Source organism: Podarcis pityusensis (genome assembly GCF_964106645.2).
Source record: "Podarcis pityusensis genome assembly, chromosome: Z".
Lineage (NCBI taxonomy): Eukaryota > Metazoa > Chordata > Lepidosauria > Squamata > Lacertidae > Podarcis > Podarcis pityusensis.
Genome location: NC_138044.1, coordinates 16,309,273 through 16,332,080, shown reverse-complemented (window position 1 = coordinate 16,332,080; position 22,808 = coordinate 16,309,273). Strand labels below are relative to the sequence as shown.

Below are 22,808 nucleotides of genomic sequence, written 5' to 3'. Positions count from 1 at the left end.
ACACCCAACTGATCTACATTCTGTTAGGCAATACTTTCCCAATCTTCTGACTCGGGTTCTGTTCCCAGTGGCATTCTAATTTTATGAAATATAATATCTAGATAGGGCTAAGAAAAGTCTCTCTGCCTGAAACCCTGGAGAGCTGATGCTAGTCTATAGACAATACTGAGCTAGATAGACCAATGGTTTTTAATGTAATTAGGTTTGTTTAAATAAACTCATCAGGACCCCAAGTTATTAGGGGCTCTATGTACCACCTGTAACACCTTGAACTTGAAATTTATCTTGCACATCTCCAGAGATTCTATACATTTTCAACTTTGCTTTTTCTTCCCTAAAACCAGCCCAAGTTATGTCGTCCCCAGCAGCCTGTCGCATGGAATCAAGCTGGTCAACCCTATGTTTCGAGGGTATGCACAACAGGTGAGGTGGATGGCAAAGGGGCAATCCCAGATGTTTCTGATTCCCTCTTCCTGCTGCAGTAAGAAAATTATATTCTCCTGTGCTGTGAGAAGTTAAACAGATGCTGTTTCAGTTAGGGAGCCAAGGCAGAGACTGATACTGATACAACATGTAGCCTTCCAGCAAGCACGGGATTCCATTTGCCATGAAGTATAATAGGGCAGGGGTGGGGAATCTTTTTAAGCTTGAGGGCCATATTACTTTCTGGGCAATCATCTGGGGGCCACATGCAATTTTGCCCCCCTCCCCAGCAATCACAAAACTTTTTATGGGAGGATTGTACAGCATCTACATTGCCTGAAGAAAAGGCCCCAGGCTCAGTCCCTGGCATCTCCAAGTACAGATGCGATAGATCCTTGGAGAGCTACTGCCAGTCAGTGTAGACAATACTGAGCTTGATGGACTAACAGTTCAACAGTATAGGCAGCTTTTTATTTAATTCTTCCTTTCGTTCAGAATCATGGGGACTAGAATCTTACCTTTTTTTTTAAGGAGAAGGGCCATAACACATTGGCAAAGTACCTGCTTTGCATGCACAAGGTGTCTTGCTCAATTCCCACCATCTTCAGGTACAGCTTGAAGAAGCCTCTGTCTGGAGATCTGCTGCCTGTAGAGTCAGAGTAGGGAATCTTTTTCAGCCTGAGTGTTGCATTTTCACATGGGGACCTTCTGGGGGCATATGCCAGTGGTGGGCAGAGCAACAGGCGTGATTTTTACTTTTGTACAGTAGGTTACACTCCAACCACAGATAGAAGCCTAAGCTTTCTACACTCCTCCTCTCTCCCCACATCTTCCATCCATATTTCCGCCAGGGGGAAGCACAAGAAGAGGGGGCAGAGCAGGGCTGTTGGAAGGCAAGTTCTGGGGAGAGGGGGTGTGACCTAGAAAGAGGTTGAATAGAGCACCCTAGAGAGCTGCATTTGGCCCCCAGGCCTGAAGTGTCCCATACAATATTTTCTTCTCTGCACATCCACCCCAGGACACCCAAGAATTCCTACGCTGCTTGATGGATCAGCTCCACGAAGAGCTGAAGGAGCCAGTCATGGCCGAGACCCGGGACTCCGACTTAAGCGACATGGAAGACAAGCGGGAGTGTGACCGCAGCCCCTCAGAGGACGAATTCCTTTCCTGTGACTCAAGCAGTGACCGGGGTGAAGGGGATGGGCAGAGCAAAACTGGGAGCTCCCTGGCAGAGGCCGAGCTGCTGATCCAGGACGAGGCTGGGCGGGGGATTTCTGAAAAGGAGCGGATGAAGGACCGGAAGTTCTCGTGTAGCCACCGGCGGAGCAACTCGGAACAAGTGGATGAAGATGCTGATGTTGACACCTCTGTGACAGCAGTGGATGGCAGGGCTTCCCCAGAAGCACTCCCTCCTTCCACACCTCATCCAGCCAGCCCCTCTAGGACCCCAGGTACTCCACAACAGGTTCAGTGTGTAATGCTCTTGGCACCTGTGCCTGAACCTTGGAAGCTGCATCTCTCGTACGCACCATTATTCATATTTTTTCACTAGTTTTAAGGGAAGGGCCATAGCCCATAGCATCTCTCATTGAAAGGGGGTCTAACTTCCCTAGGAGAACTTTACTCCTGAGGAGTCCTTGTGTGTAGTAGGACATTGGATTTTGCATTTGAAGTGTCTGCTTTCCCTTGGACTTGGGACTTGGCCTTTATGCCAGAGGATGAACTAACTCTGGGTGCAGACAGCCCACCCTGCTTTGGCCTTGTTGCAGGATCTCTGCTCCTTACCCCCATATGGAGCTTGGCTCAGGGCTAGGAGTAAGGCTGTGGCCTCCTGGTCCTCCCTTGATGAGGAATCTCATAGCTGAAGCAGACTCTGGCTACATTTGGAAATTGTATCCTGCCTTTTTCTCCAAAGCGTTCAAGGTGGCATACATGCTTCTCCCCCTCCTTCTTTAAACCCCACAACAAATATTGTGACGTAGTCAAAACAAAATAAAAAAAATTCCTTCCAGTAGCACCTTAGAGACCAACTAAGTTTGTTATTGGTATGAGCTTTCGTGTGCATGCACACTTCTCCAGATATGCACACGAATGCAAACTTAGTTGGTCTCTAAGGTGCTACTGGAAGAATTTTTTAAAAAATTTTTCTACTATGGCAGACCAACATGGCTACCTACCTGTAACTAGAATTGTGACGTAGGTTAGGCTGAGTGGAAGTGCCTAGCTCTAAGTCACCCAGTGTGCTTGTTGGCCAAGTGGGGATTTGTACTCTGGTTTCCCAGGTGCTAGGCTGACACCCCAGTATGAGCACCATGGCCACTACTCTTTCTAGTTGCTTCTCACTCCTTGCACACAGATCAGTCCCTAACCCCAGAGAAAGAGGGAAAATGCGTGCACCTTCTCCCAGGGATCTGGTTGAAAGTTAGATCCGGAAGAATTAATCTGAGCCTTTGAAGCCCATAGAGCTGAAATAGGAAATGGAAAAGAGTGTCACCCTTCCCCATTTCTTCCTTCAGCTCTATATACTTTCCCAGGGAGAAGAAGGTTAACTGTCCCACCACTCCATGCCCAAATGGGCAGTGAATGGGGAAGCCCAGAGGCCTTTTAGGCACCAGGGAAGGACCTCAACAATACCATGGCGCCCAGAGGCACCACATGGCGACCCCTGAACTAGAGGGTCAGGCTGGAAGAACTATGCCTGTCTTGCTAAAGCCATAATATCCCCACCTTCTGCCATGAGTAGAAGGTGCTCAAGTGCTTGGTAGCCAATCTGAGAAGTAAATTAAATAAAAAACAATTGGGGCTGAGTTGGTGCCCAGAGATGAGGGATTGGCTGGCTGAGCTTGTCAGACAAAACTTGTGTTCCAGTCCTCTCCACAGACAATTTGTTTCCTTTCCTTGCAACAGAACCAGATAATGATGCCTACACACGCTGCTCCTCTCGGCCTTGCAGCCCTGTTCATCACGAAGTGCATTCCAAGCTCTCGAGCAGCCCCCCACGCTCGAGCCCTGTGCGGCTGGGATCCTCCTATGTGCTGAAAAAGGGTAAGTCCAGGAAGCTTCCGGGTTGAGCTGCTTCTGTGGTAGTTGTTTTCTCTATAAGAACATAAGAAGATCTCTACTGGACCAGACCAGTGGGCCCACATAGTCTAGCATCCTGTTCTCACAGTGGCCAACTAGATGCCCGTGGGACTCCCTCAAGCAGGAACCCAGCACAAAAGCTCTCACCTAGTATTCAGAAGCATTACTGCCTCTGAACATGAAGGCAAAGCATAGCCATCGCTAGTCTCCTCCTCCATCTCCTCCATGAATTTATCCAATTCTCTTTCAAAGCCATCTAATCTGGTGGCCATCACTGCCTCCTATGGGAGGGAGTTACATAGTTTAACCATGTGTTATTCATCTCCTGAGGGCATCCTACTTGTTCTTTATGTGGACCCACCTCCCATTCAATCCTCTCCATCTGTGCAGAGTTTCTATGATAGTATTCCAAAGAGAGAACTGGTGAGGCGATTACCAAACAACAACGCCCAAACCTATTGCCATAGCAATAAAACAACAATACGATATACAGTGGTGCCTCGCAAGACGAAAAGAATCCGTTCCGCGAGTCTCTTCGTCTTCCGGGTTTTTTCGTCTTGCGAAGCAAGCCCATTAGAGGTTTAGAGGCTTAGCGCTACAGTATTAGCGGCTTAGCCGGCTTAAAGATCAGCTGATAAGCGGCTTAACCATCAGCTGATAAGCGGCTTAGCATCAGCTGTTAAGCGGCTTAAAGATCAGCTGATAAGCGGCTTAGCCATCAGCTGATAAGCGGTTTAGCGGCTTGGGAAAAAGGGGGGGGAAAGGAAAAAAACCCCGCAGGAACTCGCAAGACATTTTCGTCTTGCGAAGCAAGCACATAGGAAATTCGTTTTGCGAAGCACCTCCAAAACGGAAAACCCTTTCGTCTAGCGGGTTTTCCGTCTTGCGAGGCATTCGTCTTGCGGGGCACCACTGTACAAAGAATAGAAATAAAAGGTCAGTTATATAAAATACATTTTAGGGCTTTGAATCAATAGTCAAATAGTGGATCTTATTCTGATTGCCCCAGCTAAAAACCTTGCAACCTTTGCTGTCACCTGCTCATCTTGATCTGCCAAGAGAAAGGACACTGTGGCAGTGGTTGGGTGACCCAGAATGGACAATTAAAGAGGTGTGATAACTTCATTCCTCAAGTCTTTATAAAGAGTGCAAGCCAGAAGGGCATGTGCCACTGATTCGGTACTGCCATCTCCACAGGAAGATTAGCAAACCTATAAAACTGTTTGGCTGCCAGTTCATTTCTGGGTACAAAGTACTCACTCCAGTGTTCAAAGTTCTAAAAGATCCAGGCCCATATTATCTGAGAGACCGCCTCCTTTCCTTACAGAACCTCCTGGGGGCCCTTTCATCTTCCATTAGGAAGAACTTTCTGATAGTAATAGCAGTTTGATGGTGCAACAGACTCCCTCAGGAGGCTGTGGACTCTCCTTCATTGGAGGCTTTTAGGCAAAGTTTGGATGGTCATCTATAATGGATGCTTTAGCTGAAATCCTTGCAAGCGGTTGGACTAGATGACTCTTGAGGTCCCTTCCAGCTCTACAGTTCTCTAATTCTGTGCTTCTTGGTAGTTCCACCTCCTTCAGAAGTTTGGGTTAGTAGTAGCATCCTGGGTGAGGGCCTTCTTTGAGGCAGCCCCTAAATTGAGGAATTCCTTCTGCACAGAGGTGGGTCTGGCTTCTTTGCGATACAGCTTTCAGCAAAGACACACCTCTTTACCCTGGCTTTTGACACCCAAAATGTGTGTTTTCAGGACCCACCCTGTTTCTGTGAATGTGATGTGTTTTAACTGTTCTCAATTCTGAATTTTAAATTATAACCAGTCCTGGGACCTGCTGGCCAAAGGGTGTGTGATATACATTTGTTGTTGTTGATTATGATAAATTATAATTGGCATCACACTGCCCTTAACAAACCCAACTTCCCTCTGAGAGGGGCCACATCCTGGCAAACAGCAGAGCTGGCCCTGAATCAGGGATGTGAGGTCCATTCAGACACATTTAAGATGTGTGTTTTTGGGACCCACTCTGTTCCTTTATATTGTAATCTCTTTTAACTGTTCTCAATCCTGAATTTTAAATTGTTGTAACCTGCCCTGGGACCTGCTGGGAAAGGGGGGGCAGTAAATGTAATAATAATAGTAGTAAAAATACAATCTCCTTCCTCAGCTCAGATGTTGACTTCCAGCAAGAAGAAGAAGGAGATCCGTTACCGCAGCGTCATCTCTGACATCTTTGACGGCTCCATCCTCAGCCTGGTCCAGTGCCTCACCTGTGACCGAGTGCGTTCCCTTACTGCTGCTGATCCAGGGAAAATGGCAAGAGGCCCACACTTTCCAAATCCCCTCCTCCTCCTCTGGTGGGGGGTGGGGGAGCCTTTGGTTTGAACATCTATGCCAAGTCAGATCATTGGCCCCTTTTAGCAAAGCAGTGCCTGCTCCAGGAGTGGGGAGGCTCAGGCCCAGGGGCCCAGTGTGCCCCCACCTGCCCACCTGGCCCTCAAGAATCACCTCAGGCCACACACCCTTAGACCATTCCTCCTCTCATTAGCCTCCTCAAGTTCTTCTGCATGTCTGAGAGAAAGAGAGAGATGTGTGTAGAAATCACTGACTTTTTCTGATGTGGCCTGCTCCACAAGGCAGAACCATGAAATCCCCTTTTCTCCCAGAGGTTCCTTCAATATGTTAGCCTGGTTGTGTTTTGAAGGCTCTCCTTCAACTCCTTTTATACAGCCCCGACCGCCTGACCACATAAGGAGGAGATGGATCGCAGCTAATCGGTCCAGCTCACATGCTGATCTCCAGCTAAAAGACCATGGGCAGTGGCTTCTGTCCCTTTACTTGCTTTTGCATCTGGCCCTGCCCAATGCTGGCATGTGGCCCTCAGAAGGTCGCCCATGAGAGTATATAGCCCCAGTGCTGAAAAAGGCTCCCCGCTCCTAGGGTGGATCTAAACACAGGAAAAAAACGCTATAAATAAGTCAGAAATTAGATCATTATAACAAAAGAAATCCCTATGGAAAACCGCATTTTAAAATTTCCTGCTCTCTGGCATCATCAGGTGTTGCACATTTATAACACATTCAAATTGCTGTTTCTTTACTAATGTAGCTGAGTCCCTAGTCTGCTCATTTGTGTATTCTCCAGAACCCCTGGAAATGTCCCAGTCTTGCTATCCACAGTCTTTTAGGAATCACACGTGGGAACAGAGCTTTCCCACCCATTCCCTGCTTGCTGTCTTCCCAGAGGCATCTGGTTGGCTACTGTTAGAATGGAATGCTGGAATAGATGAGCTGTTGGTCTGATCTAGCAAAGCTCAAGTTTTCTTCCTTCACTGTCAATGTCTGTATGCCTCTGAATACCAGTTGCTTGGAATTGTAGGTGGGGAGAGTTCTGCTGTTGCGCTTAGATCCTGTTTGCAGGCTTTGCATTGGGGCACCTGGTTGGCCCCTGTGAGAACAGGATGCTGGACTAGGTGGGCCATTGGTCTGATCCAGCAGGGCTCTTCTGATACTGTTCTGTTTAAGGTTTTTAGCGAAGCCTGCAAACAGAACACGAGCCCAACCACACCTCCAAACTTCCAGTTACACCAGCAGCTGGTTTTCAGGAGGGTACTGCCTCTGAGATAGTGGCCACCAGCCACTGACATCCTCCGTTTTCCTCCTGTGGTGCCTCCAGGTGTCCACCACTGTGGAGACATTCCAGGACTTGTCGCTTCCCATCCCTGGGAAGGAGGACTTGGCCAAGCTGCACTCTGCCATTTACCAGAATGTGCCAGCCAAGACAGGAGCCTGTGGGGATAACTATGCTGCCTCGCAGGGCTGGATCGCCTTCATCATGGAGTATATCCGGAGGTGAGCAGGCTGCAGAAGCACCTTTTCAGGTATTGGAGTTGTGGGAGGGACAAAGTTCAGCCAGGTGCGTTCAAGATGAAAATGAGGGGAAAGCATGTCTCATTTATTTCATAAAATTTATACAACAACCCTCAAAGCATACCAAAGATAAAACATAAAACTGTGAAAATTTTTCAATCCAGACCAGGAATGGCTGTAGCTGTTGAACCAGCTGCAGTTGGTATAAGGCACTTCTATTCACTGAGGCTACCAGAGCCTCCCATGACAGAGCTGGATCCAGAACATCTCCAAACTTCAAACTTGCTCGTTTGAGGGGCGTGCAACTTCATCCAGGGTAGGCAGCTGACCAATTTCTTGACATGGGCGCTACTTACCTAAAGTGCCTCCGTCTTGCCAGAATTCAAGCTCAGCTTGTTGTTCCTCGTCCATTCCACCACTGTGTTCAGGAAATGGGACCACACATCCCCTCCTGATTCAGATCTTATGGAGAATGAGAGTTGAGTGTTGTCAGCACACTGATGGCACCTCACCCCTAAACTCCTGAGAACCGCTTGCAACAGCTTCATGTAGATATTAAATAGCACAGGAGATAAGATAGTCCACTACAACACTCAATAACACAGCCAGGGGCTGAAATACACTCTCCCAATGCTGCTTTCTGGACTCAGTCCTGAAGGTAGGATTGGAATCACTGTAATACAGTGCCTCCAATTACCGTTCCCAGAGCTGGTCCAGGAGAATACAGTGGTTGATGGTGTCAAAAGTCAATGAAAGATCAAGAAGCAGGAGCAAAGTCATACTCCCCCGTCCTGCTCTTTACAAAGGTCATCCATTCAAGGCAACCAAGATCACCTCAGTTCTGACTGCCAGGCCTGAATCCACATTGGAATGGATCTAAATAATCTGTGTCCTCCCAAAATGCCTGGGGTGAAGCCAGATGCAAAATGCTTGCTTGGGGGCAGAGCCAAATGCCGACAGCACCCCCATGAACCACACACTGGAATATCCTGCAGGTAAAAAGAGCAAATCTGTATCTGACTTCCTGGATGTAGGGACACAGGAAGCTGCCTTGGGCAGGGTCCAAACCATCAGTTCCCCCAGTTCACTACTGGTAATGCTGAGTGGCAGCAGCACTCCAGGGTTTTCTGGCAGGGGCTTTTCTCAGCCCTACCTGCAGGTGCCAGGGATCCTTCTGCATGCAAAATGTTTGCTTTGCTACTGAGCTTTGGCCCATTCCATGACAGAACTGGCTAGAGGAGCCAGTAATGGTAATGCCCATGTTTTACATGTGAAGAGTGTAAAGGCTGAGAGAGAAGCAAATAGTATGAGGCTCACCACTATACAGACATGTAATAGTATAATGTTCTATATATTATATAAACATTTATTATTTTATTTGTTAAGCTTTTTGGAGTCAATAACTCCCTGTGAGTCAGCCCTGAGTAATACCTTCCTTGCTCCTCCTACAGGTTTGTGGTGTCCTGCATCCCCAGCTGGTTTTGGGGCCCGGTGGTCACCCTGGAGGACTGCCTTGCTGCCTTCTTTGCTGCAGATGAGCTGAAAGGTGTGTTGGCCAGGAAGGAGGCCAAGATGTTTGTTTCTTTTTATTAAATGTCTTGCCCTTTGCTCCTAAGACTGTTAACAACTGCAAAAAAAGAAAAAGTATAAAAGCCATTAAAGGCAGTTTCACGTATTAAAAAAAGAAAAACAGTTCTGTATATAAGAGTGCAAATGCAGCTCCCATATAGACTGAATGCAGATTCTACTTAAAAGGCTTCTTGAAAAGAGGAAGGCCTTCTGCAGCTGTCAAAAACAACAACAGCGATGGTGCCTCTGATGGGAGGGAATTCCAAAGAGTGGTGCCTCGGATGAATTCATTCAGAACCTTCTTCATCTTGCCTGTTCTTGGTCTCTAAGGGAGTTTCCTTGTGAGCCAGGCTGATCAGCTGATGAGCTGAATGAAGGGAATTCCAGGTCTAAAGTGGTGGGGGGGGGGGGCAAGGGCAGAGGGAGATTTCAGGTTCAAATCCTGTTTGGATGTGAGGCTGTCTAAACAGGGTTATTTTATTTTATATCACTTACTAGTTGTCTAACACTGAGCAGTCTTGAGCTGACTGAAAATCAAGTTTAAGGGTATGTGAAATTGTTTAAAATAGCTGTCAAAATTTAAAACCACAACTCCCATCAGCCTCAGCCAGCATGGGCAGCAGCCAGGGATTAGGGGAGTAGTTGTCCAACTTCATTTGGAGGGCACGGCATTTGGCTGTCCCTGAGGCAGGCAATACTGGGCTAGATGGGCCAGTAGTCTTCTTTATATCTGAAAGGCTATAGATCAGTGATAGAGTATCTGCTTTGCATGCAGAAGGGTCCCTGGTGATGGGAGTTGGTAAGAGGATATATTAATTATAGTTAATCTTCTACTAACAGACCCACGTGTGGGTTAATGAACAAAGGAAAAAACGGCTGGTACTTGTTTTTAAAACACAGGGCCAGCAAACAAGAGTATTAAATCCAATCATTAGGCAGATTAATGAAGCATAGGAATAGGCTATTAAACCTTCTTTCCTTCTGTTCAGCTGCATGTTACAGCTGACCCCCATTTACCCCCTTTTCAGTGAAACAGACAATGGACTGCAAAGGAAGTTTAAAAAGCTTTACTAGGCCTCTGACATGCATCTTTCCTTATGCAAGAATAATAAAATAACTCAGCTAATGATATTCTTTGTGTTATAGGAATTCTAAGGTCTTATATATATAAATCATATGTTCATAAATCTACAAGGCAAACCACATGTCTGAAATAGTACAGGAGAGCAATCCTGAAGCCATTTTGACTCTTCCAGTGACCTCAGATATTCTCTGCAATGAGGAAGGAAATGGGGAAAGCCTCCCCATTGTCTCTTTGTTCACAAACCCTGTCTTAAGGGTGTATTTGTGCATGAATAGGGTGAGCCTGTGACATGGATTCAGGAACTAAGTATTTAGCATCTCAAAAGGAATGGCTGGACTTCCTAGATAAAGCAATCAAGTGACCATTATCAGTATCTTGCCAGACAGGATTTCTGTGGTAGACCTCCCAATTGATGTATTTCTGCTGTAGACCCCTGCCTCCTGTGATGTATGTATGATGTTTTGGGGGATGGTCTTGAGCTACAGGGTGGGCAATTTCAAGAGTCGTTCGGTCCCAGCTCCTGCCCACCTAGCAGTTCGAAAGCACTCTTAAGTGCAAGTAGATAAATAGGTACTGCTCTATAGCGGGAAGGTAAACGGCATTTCCATGTGCTGTGCTGGTGCTGGCTCGCCAGATGCAACTTCGTCACGCTGGCCACGTGACCCGGAAGTGTCTTCGGACAGCGCCGGCTCCTGGCCTCTTAAGCGAGATGAGCGCGCAACCCTAGAGTCGGACACGACTGGCCCGTACGGGCAGGGGTACCTTTACCTTTATATAAAGGCTTACTCACCTCCTGTGTGCGGTGAGTGGGGACCCTGTTGCAACGGTTTAATAAAGATCAGGCTTACTAGCTGTTTTGCTTCTCAGTATTCTCTGGCTGGTCTCTGTTATTTTCTTCTACCGATAGAGAACCTACATAAGGACTCTATACAGGCTCTTGGATACCCCATAAGGGATAAAAGAGCAGGGTTTTTTCTTACATTACAAATGCAGCAAAGCAGCTTCAGAAGTGTGCCTGAGGCTGGGAGCTAAGCTGAGGTATGTCCGCCTCCATTGCACACAGAGAGAGCAAGGAACAAGAAACAGGCTTTCCTTCCTCTCAGGAGAAGAGGGTGCCAGAGTCACTGAGCCTGCTCTAGAAATTAGAACTCTGTGGTCCTTAACCCCTTCATATACTAATAGAATCATTAGGTTTGAGTGCAAATCTCCCACACCTGGTTCATTCCAACTCTGGAACCCTGGAGGGCTGTTGCTAGTAAGTGTAGATAATACTCAGATGGACCAATGGCCAAAGTCAGCATAAGGCAGCTTCCTATACAGTGGTACCTCGGGTTAAGAACTTAATTCGTTCTGGAGGTCCGTTCTTAACCTGAAACTTTTTTTAACTTGAGGTACCACTTTAGCTAATGGGGCCTCCCTCTGCCGCCGCGCAATTTCTGTTCTCATCCTGAAGCAAAGTTCTTAACCTGAGGTACTATTTCTGGGTTAGCGGAGTCTGTAACCTGAAGCGTCTATAAGCTGAGGTACCACTGTATTCATATCTGCTTCCCTGCTGTGTGCAACAGATTGGATAAAGTGCTTCCCTCCACCCTCTTTCATTTTTCTTTCTATAGGTGACAACATGTACAGTTGTGAACGATGTAAAAAGTAAGTCCCTGGCTCCTTTTTTAAGTGTTTTGAATACTGCCCTACTCTGCCTTTTATTTTATTTGTTTATTAAATTTGTGTACTGCCCTTCATACAAAGATCACAAGGTGGTTCAAACCTAAAAATACAAACTCAGAACACAAAATATGTAAAAAAGCAAAAACAAAAACCAACCAATAACACCCCCACTCCCATAAAAGGGCCATAGACTGTTAAATCAGCCAAAGGCCTGGTTACAGTGGGTTGGTTTGTATGGGGAGAAGTGGTCCTTGTTGGGATTTGCAGTTTAATAAATATTCCAGATGGCCAATTCACTCTTCATTCCCCCCCCCCCCCCTTCTCTTCCCCAGGTTGCGGAATGGAGTCAAGTACTGCAAAGTTCTCCGGCTCCCTGAGGTAAGCAGATAAAGCCATGTTGGTTTATATCCTGAGACAGCGACCTCTTCATTCCATGCAGTGAGGAAATTGGAGATGAAAGGCATTCTGATGTGGCCCTTATTTTTCACTTTTGAAAAGAGAGAATAGTCCTTTATTCACTTCTTCATCCAGCATAGTTTACATAAAGTGAGTTATAGCTAATTGGTTGAGTGCATGCACATTGAATGCAGAAGGTCCTGGTTTTTAATAAAAGGAATCGTGTTAACATTCTATGGCTTTTTAAATTTATCTATGGGAGGAGATTTATTGGTTTGTTTTTGCTTTTGTTTTGTTATTATGCATTTTGTATTCTTGTTTTGTATTTTTCCGTTGTGAACCATCCTCGCATCTTCAGATGAAGGGCGGTATACAACTTTAATAAATAATCATAATAATATAGCTGGAGGATATTATTTGGAGGTAATAAGCCTCTGAATGCTAGTAGCTGAGAACCACAGGTGGGAAAATTGCTGTTGCATTTGGGTTCTGCTTGTGTGTTTCCCATTGGAGCATCTGGCTGGCCACTGTTCAAGTTCAGTTCGATTTATTGTGTTTAGTGAGCAGCCATTACACACATAAAAATAATAATAACAAGAATACTGCTAATAATAGTGGTTTCCATTTCTTCTCCCTGACCTTTACAGGCTAAATCATTTCCCATTCCCTCTTTAAGTTTTATTACACAAATTTGTAAAGCCTTTTGGCGATAAATTTGGATGTTCTAGGATATATACCTCTCTACATCAGACAACAAAAAGCAGGTCTTTGCAAGAGACGTCCTTCCCTTCTGCGATCTTAACAATGGGTGGATCACCCACCCCACTCACACATGAAAACAAAGACCACCACAGCCAACCACAAATGAATAACCACACCCTGGGCCAACCCCAACCTCTCTCACCACCAAAGGAACACAAGCGAATAGCAAAGAACCTGCACAAGCAACACTGACACCAACCCTACATACAGTAAGCGAAATACAGTAGAAACATCGCCACCCGACCCCACTCTCACCCATCTCTCCCCCCCTCCACCTCTTTCCCCCTTTTCGTCCTAATGTCTCAACAAATGAAAATGATTTGTAAAAATGTTACATGGGGGAAAAACACGAGAAACATTGCACACTTTTGTAAATCAACAAAATCTTTAATAAAAACAAACAAACAATGAGTGGATGTAATTATTTCTAAGATTATTATAAGAAGAGCATTCAAGGAATACATCAGCTATATCTTCAATTGGCACAGTGTTGCAGCTGAAAGCTCTATAAATGTCCCTTCTGTTAGATGGGCTGACATAAAGGAGTTCCTAAGGATAGAGCTTTCAGCTGCAACACTGTGTCAATTGAAGATATAGCTGATGTATTCCTTGAATGCTCTTTTTATAACAATCTTACAAACAATTATATCCACCCATTGTTAAGATCGCAGAAGGGAAGGACATCTCTTGCAAAGACCTCTTTTTGTTGTCTGCTATGGGACGCGAGTGGCGCTGTGGGTTAAACCACAGAGCCTAGGACTTACCGATCACAAGGTGGGCAGTTCAAATCCCTTTGGCGGGGTGAGTTCCCATTGCTTGGTCTCTGCTCCTGCCAACCTAGCAGTTCGAAAGCACGTCAAAGTGCAAGTAGATAAATAGGTACTGCTCCAGCGGGAAGGTTTCCATTCTGGTTTGCCAGAAGCCGCTTAGTCATGCTGGCCACATGACCCGGAAGCTGTACACCGGCTCCCTCGGCCAATAAAGCGAGATGAGCGCCGCAACCCCAGAGTCGGTCACGACTGGACCTAATGGTCAGGGGTCCCTTTACCTTTACCTTTAAGTCTACCAGATATCTTTGCAAGGATGGATACAATGGGAAAAAAGCATACAGTCTGTTGGATTGACAGATCTTGATCTCAGCAGTTTGTGCTAGCATCTCAGTGTCTCTCAGCCAGGGGTCAGCAAACTTTTTCAGCAGGGGGCCAGTCCACTGTCCCTCAGACCTTGTGGGGGGCTGGACTATATTTTGAAAAAAAAAATAGTGAATGAATTCCTATGCCCCACAAATGACCAGAGATGCATTTAAAATAAAAGGACACATTCTACTCATGTAAAAACATCCTGATTCCCGGACCATCCGCAGGCCGGATTTAGAAGGTGATTGGGCCGGATCTGGCCCCTAAGCCTTAGTTTGCCTACCCATGCTCTAAGCCTTTGAAGTATTAATTCTTTAGCTATCTCAAAACCCTGTTCCACAAAAAAGGAGGCAGAGAGTCCCAACCTCATGGCAGCAGATTGCATTTCATGTTTCCATGAGTTTGGGGTGTTGGCAACTGTGAAAACAGGATGTTGAATTAGATGGCAGAGGGACTTCTCGTGGTGGCGCCTGCCCTGTCGACCGCCCTCCCATCAGATGTCAAAGAAATAAACAACTATCGGACTTTTAGAAGACATCTGAAGGCAGCCCTGTTTAGGGAAGCTTTTAATATTTGATGAATCATTGTATTTTAGTATCCTGCTGGAAGCCACCCAGGGTGGCTGGGGAAACCCAGACAGATGGGCGGGTATAATAATAATAATAATAATAATAATAATAATAATAATAATAATGGACCACTGGCCTGATCCAGCAGGACTATTTTTTATCTTCTTAGGCTTTTTACCCCAGGATTTTAGTTTATGATGGCTTTATGATACCATGCACACACAGCCCTGGCTGAATGTATCATAGGATAAGCCTAGTTGATTGTTTTACCTATGAGGGCAGTCTGGAGGGGTTTGAACTTGCCCATCCGCAAGTCCCTTTCTGAGCTCTGATGCCTTTTCTTCTAGATCTTGTGCATTCACCTGAAGCGTTTCCGACATGAGGTCATGTACTCCTTCAAAATCAACAGTCACGTCTCTTTCCCTTTGGAGGGACTGGACCTCCGGCCTTTCCTCGCCAAGGAGAGCATCTCGCAGATCACCACCTATGACCTCCTCTCTGTGATTTGCCACCATGGCACAGCTGGCAGTGAGTTGTCTGTCCCTCCTCCCATTCTTCTTTGCCTGGAGGGAGCTTGCATCCTGGAATGACATATGTGTTGTGTGTGATGAGCACTTCTCGTAAATAAAGATTAGCCAGATAATTATGGAGTTAAACTGTGGAACTTGCTCCTTCAGAAAATAGTAATGGCCACCAACTTGGATGGTTTTAAAAGAGGACTAGACAAAGTCATGGAGGATGGGGGCTATCAATGGCTGCTAGCCAGTATGGCTTTGCTCTGCCTCCACAGTTGGAGGCAGCAGTGCTTCTGAAAGCCGGTTGCTGGAAACTACAGTAGAGAAGAAGGCTCTTGGGCTCTGGTTCTGCTTGCAGGTTTCCTATTAGGGGATCTGTTTGGCCACTGTGAGAACAGGTTGCTGGACTAGATGGGTGATTGGTTTGATCTATCAGGGCTCTTATGTTATTAAAAGTGCCTGTGAGTTAATCTCCCTTTCTCCCCCCCCCCCCCAATAATATTTATAAATTGAAAATGTGAAAATGAGGCATTTCAATCAGTACAAAACAATTTACAAAACATAAAGCCAGGTCAAGGATCACAGCAAATAAATCACCTCCTATTGCATAATCAGCTGGAGGAACTGAGCAGGCAGATAAATAAAGCCTTAACTTGTTGACAATTTCAAATTCATAAGCATCTTCCTAGCAGGTTCCAGGCTACCCTTCTCCCAAACCAAAGGTTATGACTGTAACGATAAATGATAATTTGCTGCAGGTGTGGGGCAGCTATTTCCATTGACTCTTGTATCCTCAATAAAACAATGCTATGTAGCTACAGACTTAGCCTGTATGCTTTTGATCCCTGGCCATTCCCCCTTTTCTGTGAGGTTTTCTAGTAAAGCAATGTGCCACAGTTTTTTTTGGGGGGGGGCAAATATTTTCTGTTTCATTTTATAATGTACATAAAGCAAAGAGAACAGTTATAACAACCCACTATTCCAACATGCAACCTCCAGATAAAAACCAGGCAAACCAAAGGCCTCCACTGCCTGGCAGACTTCTACCAAATAACAAATTCATATTGACACAAGAAATGCAAGACAAATACCCTGGCTAATCACCAACTACACTACATGCCTTCTTAAACAATCCATAGACTCAGCAGCCACTAGGTCCTTGTCCACCTTTGAAAACCTCTGGACAGCAGAAGAACACAGCAAGGGGATGGTATCCACAATATACAAAATACTGCTCCAAAATCCCACAACCCCCCTTGATGCAATCAAAGAACAATGGGAGCACAACAATGAAATTAACCCCACCCAATGGACTAGAATGTAGTCTAAACCTCCCTTTGAATCCATCTCAGCCAAAAGAAAAGAACTCACTCTGAAACTTACTTACAGGTAGTATCTAACACCATGATACACCCAGGAACCTCACCAAAATGCTGGAGAGGCTGTGCTTCTACAGGCACATAAAGTGGTATCTCTGGATACGAACGGGATTCGTTCCGGAGCCCCGTTCGCATCCTGAAGTAAACGTAAGACGTGACTGCGCGTGCAGTTTCGCCACATCTGCTCATGCGCATGATGTCATTTTACTTCTGGGTCGCCACGGAGCGCAACCCAAAAATATTCATCCCAAAGCTACTTCAACCCCAGGTATGACTGTACCACCACATGTGGTAAGAATGCCCCAAAATCCAACCCTTTGGGACAGCAGTCATACAAGAAATATGTAGAATAACAGAACAGGTATTAGAAGTCACCCCAGAACATTTTCCAAGATAATAATGTCCACTCGCATTATAAAAAGGTTATAACCCACCTACTCTCAGCAGCCAGAAGCATCATAGCCAGGCACTGGAGAGATCTGGCAGGAGTAAACATGGACCACTGATACCAAATCGTATGGGAAATAGCCTTACTAGAAAAGCTAACCAACAGACTGAAACTGACATGATCACATACACAGCCCAACAAGACAACAAGAACCCACTGACAGCGTACAAATAAATATGACTTACTTGACTCAACAATCCCTCCCCTACTCACAAATGCAAACAAACTTCACTGTAGCCAACTACAGACAACCAACCACACCCTGGGCCCTCCTAATCCCTCTTACTACCAAGGAAATGTAATAAGTGAATAGAAGGAGAATCTACCCAGTTGATGCTGACACAAAACCCCACACGTACACTATAGAAAAGAATACAAGTTTCACCACCCCATCTCTCCTGTCTCCTCCTCTTCTTCCCTGACCTTATACAGTATACAACACAGATGTCCCATATCAAATGTAACCTATCTGTAGAAAAGACTTTACAACCTGAAAAAAAGACAATGCACGTATTTTTGTAAATCAAGAAAAAGAATTATTTTTTAAAAAACAGATGATAGTTAAAAGATGAAAAACAAAACTAAAATAGGGACACATGGGTTAAAATAAAATTCAAGTTATGAAACAAAATAGTGAGAATAAAAGTTGTCTCCACCTAAAGAATATTACCATTATCTGATTATCAAGTATAGTTCCAGATTTGCCAGGCTTTTTCTGAAGGTTGTCTTGAAAATGCTTTTGTTGTATATGTAATAACAGAATGCTAAATTATATGAAAAGTGTCTGGAGGTTCTAGTCCTTGTTGAAATCTCAAATTGTGCAAAAAATTCTGTTACAGTTATATTCTAATCTAGAGTAAGTCTTACATCCAATGTAAGATCTTGTGCTGTTTTCACATGCCATGATTTTTTGATACCAATATTCAAGGTCATTCACTTGGGACTCTTTCCAATCTTGCTTTCTTAAAAGGTGGGCACTACATCGCGTATTGCCAGAATGTAATCAATGGCCAATGGTACGAATTTGATGATCAGTATGTCACGGAGGTCCACGAAACAGTTGTACAAAATGCAGAGGCCTATGTTTTGTTCTACAGGTAAGATGTTCAAAAGTAATTGGCCCTTGCTGGGGAAACTAGCATTTTTAGAAATGTCTGAAGAGCTTGATGAGAGAGTGTTTGCCTGGGAGGAAGATTCAAATTTATTTATTTCTAGTCCTTAGACACTTACAAAACAAAGTTTAACAATGCAGAAGTAGAACAAGGTAGCAGAAATAGGAATTAACTTGGATGCAAGTGAACTGCAATGGAAACCAACTTAGAAGTTTGAATTTCCTTGGTGAATTCCACTTTCCCCTTAAAGTGGAGTGGCGAAGGGGCAGAGTACCTGCCCTGCATGCAGAAGGCTCCAGGTTCAGTCCCAACATCTCTAGGTTGGCCTGGGTACTCCCTTCCTGTCTGAAATCCTGAAGAGCTGCTTCCAGCCACTGTAGATAACCATGAGTTAGGTGGACCAATGGGATGACTTGGTATAGTTCAGCTTCCTGTTTCAATAAGCTCTTTATTTAGAACCACGAGGACTAGAATCTTAACTTTATTTATAGGAGAAGGACCATAGTTCACTGGCAGAGCATCTACTTTGCATGCAGAAATTCCCAGGTTCAGTCCCCAATGGCCTCTCTTGTAGGACTGAGAAGAACTTCCTGTTTGAAAACCTGGAGAGCTGGTCATTGTAGACAATACTGAGCTAGATGAACCAAGAGTCTGGCTCAGTTTCTAGGATCCAGCTTATTTCTATGATTGCCAGCTGTTTTTAATATAGTATTTTAATTGTTGCAACCCAGCCTTGGACCCTAGCATGAAGGGCAGGTAATTAAATAATAGTAATAATTATGATGAGGCAGCCTTGTAGGAAAGAATCCCCGTGATTTGCAATTAAACATGGAACAGCCCCATCATCTGCATGGTGGTGGCTCCTGCTGCTTCATACTGACGCCTCCACCCTCTGCGCTTTCCTCATAATCTTCCTCCAGGAAGAGCAGCGAGGAGGCTGTGCGGGAACGGCAGAAAGTGGTCTCGCTGGCGACCATGAAGGAACCTGGGCTGCTCCAGTTCTACATCTCTCGGGAGTGGCTCAACAAATTCAACACCTTTGCAGAGCCAGGCCCCATCACCAACCATACCTTCCTCTGCTCCCATGGAGGTGAGGGGGGGAGGGAGGGCTGCACTGTAGGGAATGTTACTTGGTGCTGTGCTGAGAGGCAGGGATCTGCTTGGCTTCTGCTTGTAGCTAGCCAGTTTTCCTCTCAGAAGCCACATGATTTAAATGTCCGGTGGCAGATATGCACAGCCCGTGTGGTTCCTTGTGTTCTGCAGGTGTGTTAGCAACTACCCAGAAGGTACCTTGTTTTTCATTACCTCTTCTCTGTTTCATTTACTCGCAGGCATCCCTCCAAATAAATATCATTATATCGATGACCTGGTGGTGATTCTTCCCCAGAATGTCTGGGAGTATCTCTACAACAGGTAAGGGGAGTAAGTTTGGGGGTGGGGGTGTTTTGTTTTGTTTTATTTTGTTTTAGTAAAATCAAGTACCTAGTCCCTAGGGTAAGTGGAGAGCAAGTTGAAAACTTACAGTTGGGGCAAGAGCACAAGCACAATGCAGGCTTTCTGTCCCTTCAAATTCCTTCTCAGTGCCCATTTTTTCTGTGAAGCTTTTGGCATCTGGTCTCTATTTTTCTCCCTTTTGCTTTTGTCTCCCCTTCCTCCAATATAATCTCTCATAAGTTGAACTGCTGATTGTAATCCAGCTAGGGCAGGTGCCTAGTCTTTTCCCCTCTGGGAAGCGCCACTAGAAGGTGCAACGTAAAAGAAATAAAGGTCTGCAAAGCTGTACTACACCTGCATAGCAGTTCTGTGGCTGATGGCCTCAGAATTGATTGTCAGCGATGGGGAAACTTCCAGATGTTGCTGGCCTTCCATATGTTGCTGTTCTATAGCTCCCATCAAATCTGATCATTGGCTATACTGGTTGGGGTTGATGGGAGTTGAAGTCCACCCACTTCTAGGGACTCAACACTGCATTCACAAATACTTGGAGTATATGGGCATTTGGTGCTGGTGTGCTTGGTCTTTCTCCCCCATTGCCTCTGTGGTTATGCTTCAGTCTCCTCTTGTGTTCAGGTTCGGTGGCGGCCCAGCTGTCAACCACCTCTACGTGTGTTCAGTGTGCCAGGTGGAGATCGAAGCCCTGGCCAAGAGGAGGAAGATCGAAATTGACACTTTCATCAAGGTACTCCCACAGCAGATAGGCCTGCTGGGGTAGGGAAACATAGTGGTAGTACAAAGTAGTACCACTAGCTGTCAGTGTCATTCCATCTACTGCACCTTATGTGTGGCTTCCCTTATGCTTGATCTGGAAGCTGCCACATAAGACCCATTCTGCATTTGTAACAACTAAATCCTTTAGTGTGGCAGCACCTAAACTTTAGAACTCAACTTCCTATTGATATCAGGCAGGCGCCTTCACTGTGCTCTTCTCTGCTAAAAACAAGCCTGCCCAGATATTTAGAAAATTGATGTGAGTCTTAAATCTGTTTTTAGTCTATTATTATTTTATTTTTTCCAATTATTGTTGCAAATTTTTCTTTGTGATAACTTTATCGTTTTATATTTTTTGTGAACTGCTTTGAGGGGTTTTTTTTTTGTAGTCAGGCAGTATATAAATTTTATTAAATAAACAAACAATGCTCCGGCTCAGTTATGGATTCTGCTGACTGGCAGTGGAAACAATCTCTTTTTATGTCATTCAGAATCAGCACGTTAATTTGCTGCAAGCAACCGATTCCTTCCTCTGCCCAAAGGTGTTTGCAGCTTTGATTTCATGTGTTTGCTTGGTAGATTTATACCCCACTTTTTGACAAGTCCTCAAAGCAGCTGAGGACGTTCATAAAACACAATAGATACACCAAGAGCCATTTGCTCACAAATTGAAACTGAGTGGCCAGGCAGCTGGTGTCAGACTCTCCTTCCACCAAGGCTTCTTTGGTGGTTGGGGAGGGAACAGTCTAACTGCAGCCACCCTTGACGCTGCCATTGTCTGCATCCACCTCGTGACAGAGCAAATGATCTGCTCCGAATCTCTGCAAGCTCAGTAAAATACAATCCATAAAATGCAGGAGACACATCCACAAACCTTAGAAACCTTTCAGCTCCAGAGGCTTGCAAGGAAGCTTATGCCAGCCCTTAAAAATACAGTTCAGCATAAAAGGAAGATTTGAAAACTAACCTACAAAAGCTGGTGGCTGGTGGCAGTGTTGGTGTTTTCTACCTATCACTGCCTTTAGCTGCCATCATAAAACAAATGACAATAGCAGTAATTCCCTCTTTGCCCTCTGCCCATCAGCTGAACAAGGCCTTCCAGGCCGAAGAATCTCCTGGAGTCATCTATTGCATAAGCATGCAGTGGTTCCGCGAGTGGGAGGCGTTCGTCAAAGGAAAGGACAACGGTAAAGACTGGCAGGGAGGGGAGTTGGCAGTGGAAAAGGAGGGATGGGGAGAGAACAGGGTTGTCACCAAGTGCCTTGGAAGTGACTCAGAGGGGGAGGGGGTTTCTCTCAATCTGTAGGGATGGCCAACTGGCATGCTGGCAAGCCCGTCTGCCCCTGGCCCAAGTATGGTGGTTCTGGCAAAGTCACAGTATGATAAAACTTTTATAGGAATGTAAGGTGATGGGAATGGTTTCCCCCATTTTACCCTCACAGCAGAGAGTTTGGCAGACAGTCGGAGACTAGGCCCAAGGTCCTCTGTGAGCTTCATGGCACTTGAGTCCCGGTCTGCCATATCCTAGCCTGGCAGTCTAAACCTGCCCCTGTCTCTCTCTTTCAGCCTAACCTACTCCGCAGGGTTGTTGTGAGGATGAACTGGGGAGAGGCGGAGAACTGTGTATACACCACCTTGAGCTACTTGGAGGAAAAGTGGGCTATGAATAAATAAATGGAACTATGGCAAATTTAATTTTGAACTGTACTACCTGCTAACTAGTATTCCTTCTTTCCCGTAGAACCGCCTGGACCTATCGACAACAGCAAGATTGCTGTGGCAAAAGGCAGCGGTCACATGCAGGTCAAGCAGGGTAAGGCTCCTCACAGCAGCTATTTCAGCTCCTCCCTTCCTTTCCTGTTTTCCATTCTGTCTGCCTCCCTCAAGAGACAGGATCTTAGTGAAGCTGAAGCAAAGGAGAAAATTCTGGGGCTTGGGAGAGGACCTTGAGTGGCTTTAGAAAGAGAACTAGACAAATTCATGGAGGGGTAAGGCTACCAGTGTCTATTAGCCAGGATGGATGTGTTCAGCCCTCCAGTATGTTCCTGAATACCAGTTGCTGGGGAACACATGTGGTAAGAGTGTTGCACTGAGGTCCTACATATGGGCTTCCCATTGGGGCATCTGGTTGACTTCTGTGAGAGCAGGAAGCTGGACTAGATGGGCCACTTGTCTGATCCAGTAGTGAGGCTGGGAACCACAAGTGGGCAGAGCTGGTGTTGCAGTTGGATCCTGTCTACAGGCTTCCCATGGGGGCATCTGGCTGGTCGCTGTGCTTCAATAGACGGGCCTTTGGTCTTCTCTAGCAGCCAGGCTCTTATTGTGTTCTTAGTTCCCTCTGGGCTTCTCTTCTGCAACTTGCAGCGTGGAAAGAGTAGCAGCCTACCTCACAGGGTTCCTGTACAGCACTATAAACACTCTTTTGCAATGCTCTTAAGTTGTCTGTTAAAATAGCAGTAATTCCCCTCACCGTTTAATAATGCTTTTACTACTTTGAGCAAAGCTGTGAGAAAATTTTGCTGTTGACAGAAGCCGTTTGGATCTGCCCTGCCCACACCAGCGTTTTCTCTACCGCTACCTATGCTCTTTTGGCA

The 22,808-nt window shown here is 45.5% G+C and overlaps 1 protein-coding gene across 4 annotated transcripts in view; it reads left to right on the top strand.

Annotated features, from left to right (window-relative positions):
- The window catches only part of USP20 (ubiquitin specific peptidase 20), a 38,034-nt gene that overhangs the window by 8,778 nt on the left and 6,448 nt on the right, over positions 1-22,808 (top strand). For 3 of the 4 annotated variants that reach the window (XM_080989767.1, XM_080989766.1, XM_080989765.1), the window contains exons 9-23: positions 345-423; positions 1,442-1,874; positions 3,331-3,468; positions 5,670-5,818; positions 7,178-7,353; positions 8,823-8,917; positions 11,638-11,671; positions 12,022-12,067; positions 14,900-15,080; positions 17,865-17,991; positions 18,927-19,096; positions 19,338-19,419; positions 20,077-20,185; positions 21,299-21,401; positions 21,956-22,027. In XM_080989767.1, the coding sequence (XP_080845893.1) occupies positions 345-423; positions 1,442-1,874; positions 3,331-3,468; positions 5,670-5,818; positions 7,178-7,353; positions 8,823-8,917; positions 11,638-11,671; positions 12,022-12,067; positions 14,900-15,080; positions 17,865-17,991; positions 18,927-19,096; positions 19,338-19,419; positions 20,077-20,185; positions 21,299-21,401; positions 21,956-22,027 (1,994 nt within the window). The remainder of the gene's footprint in view (positions 1-344; positions 424-1,441; positions 1,875-3,330; positions 3,469-5,669; positions 5,819-7,177; positions 7,354-8,822; positions 8,918-11,637; positions 11,672-12,021; positions 12,068-14,899; positions 15,081-17,864; positions 17,992-18,926; positions 19,097-19,337; positions 19,420-20,076; positions 20,186-21,298; positions 21,402-21,955; positions 22,028-22,808) is intronic. The other variant, XM_080989768.1, reaches the window with a different exon arrangement.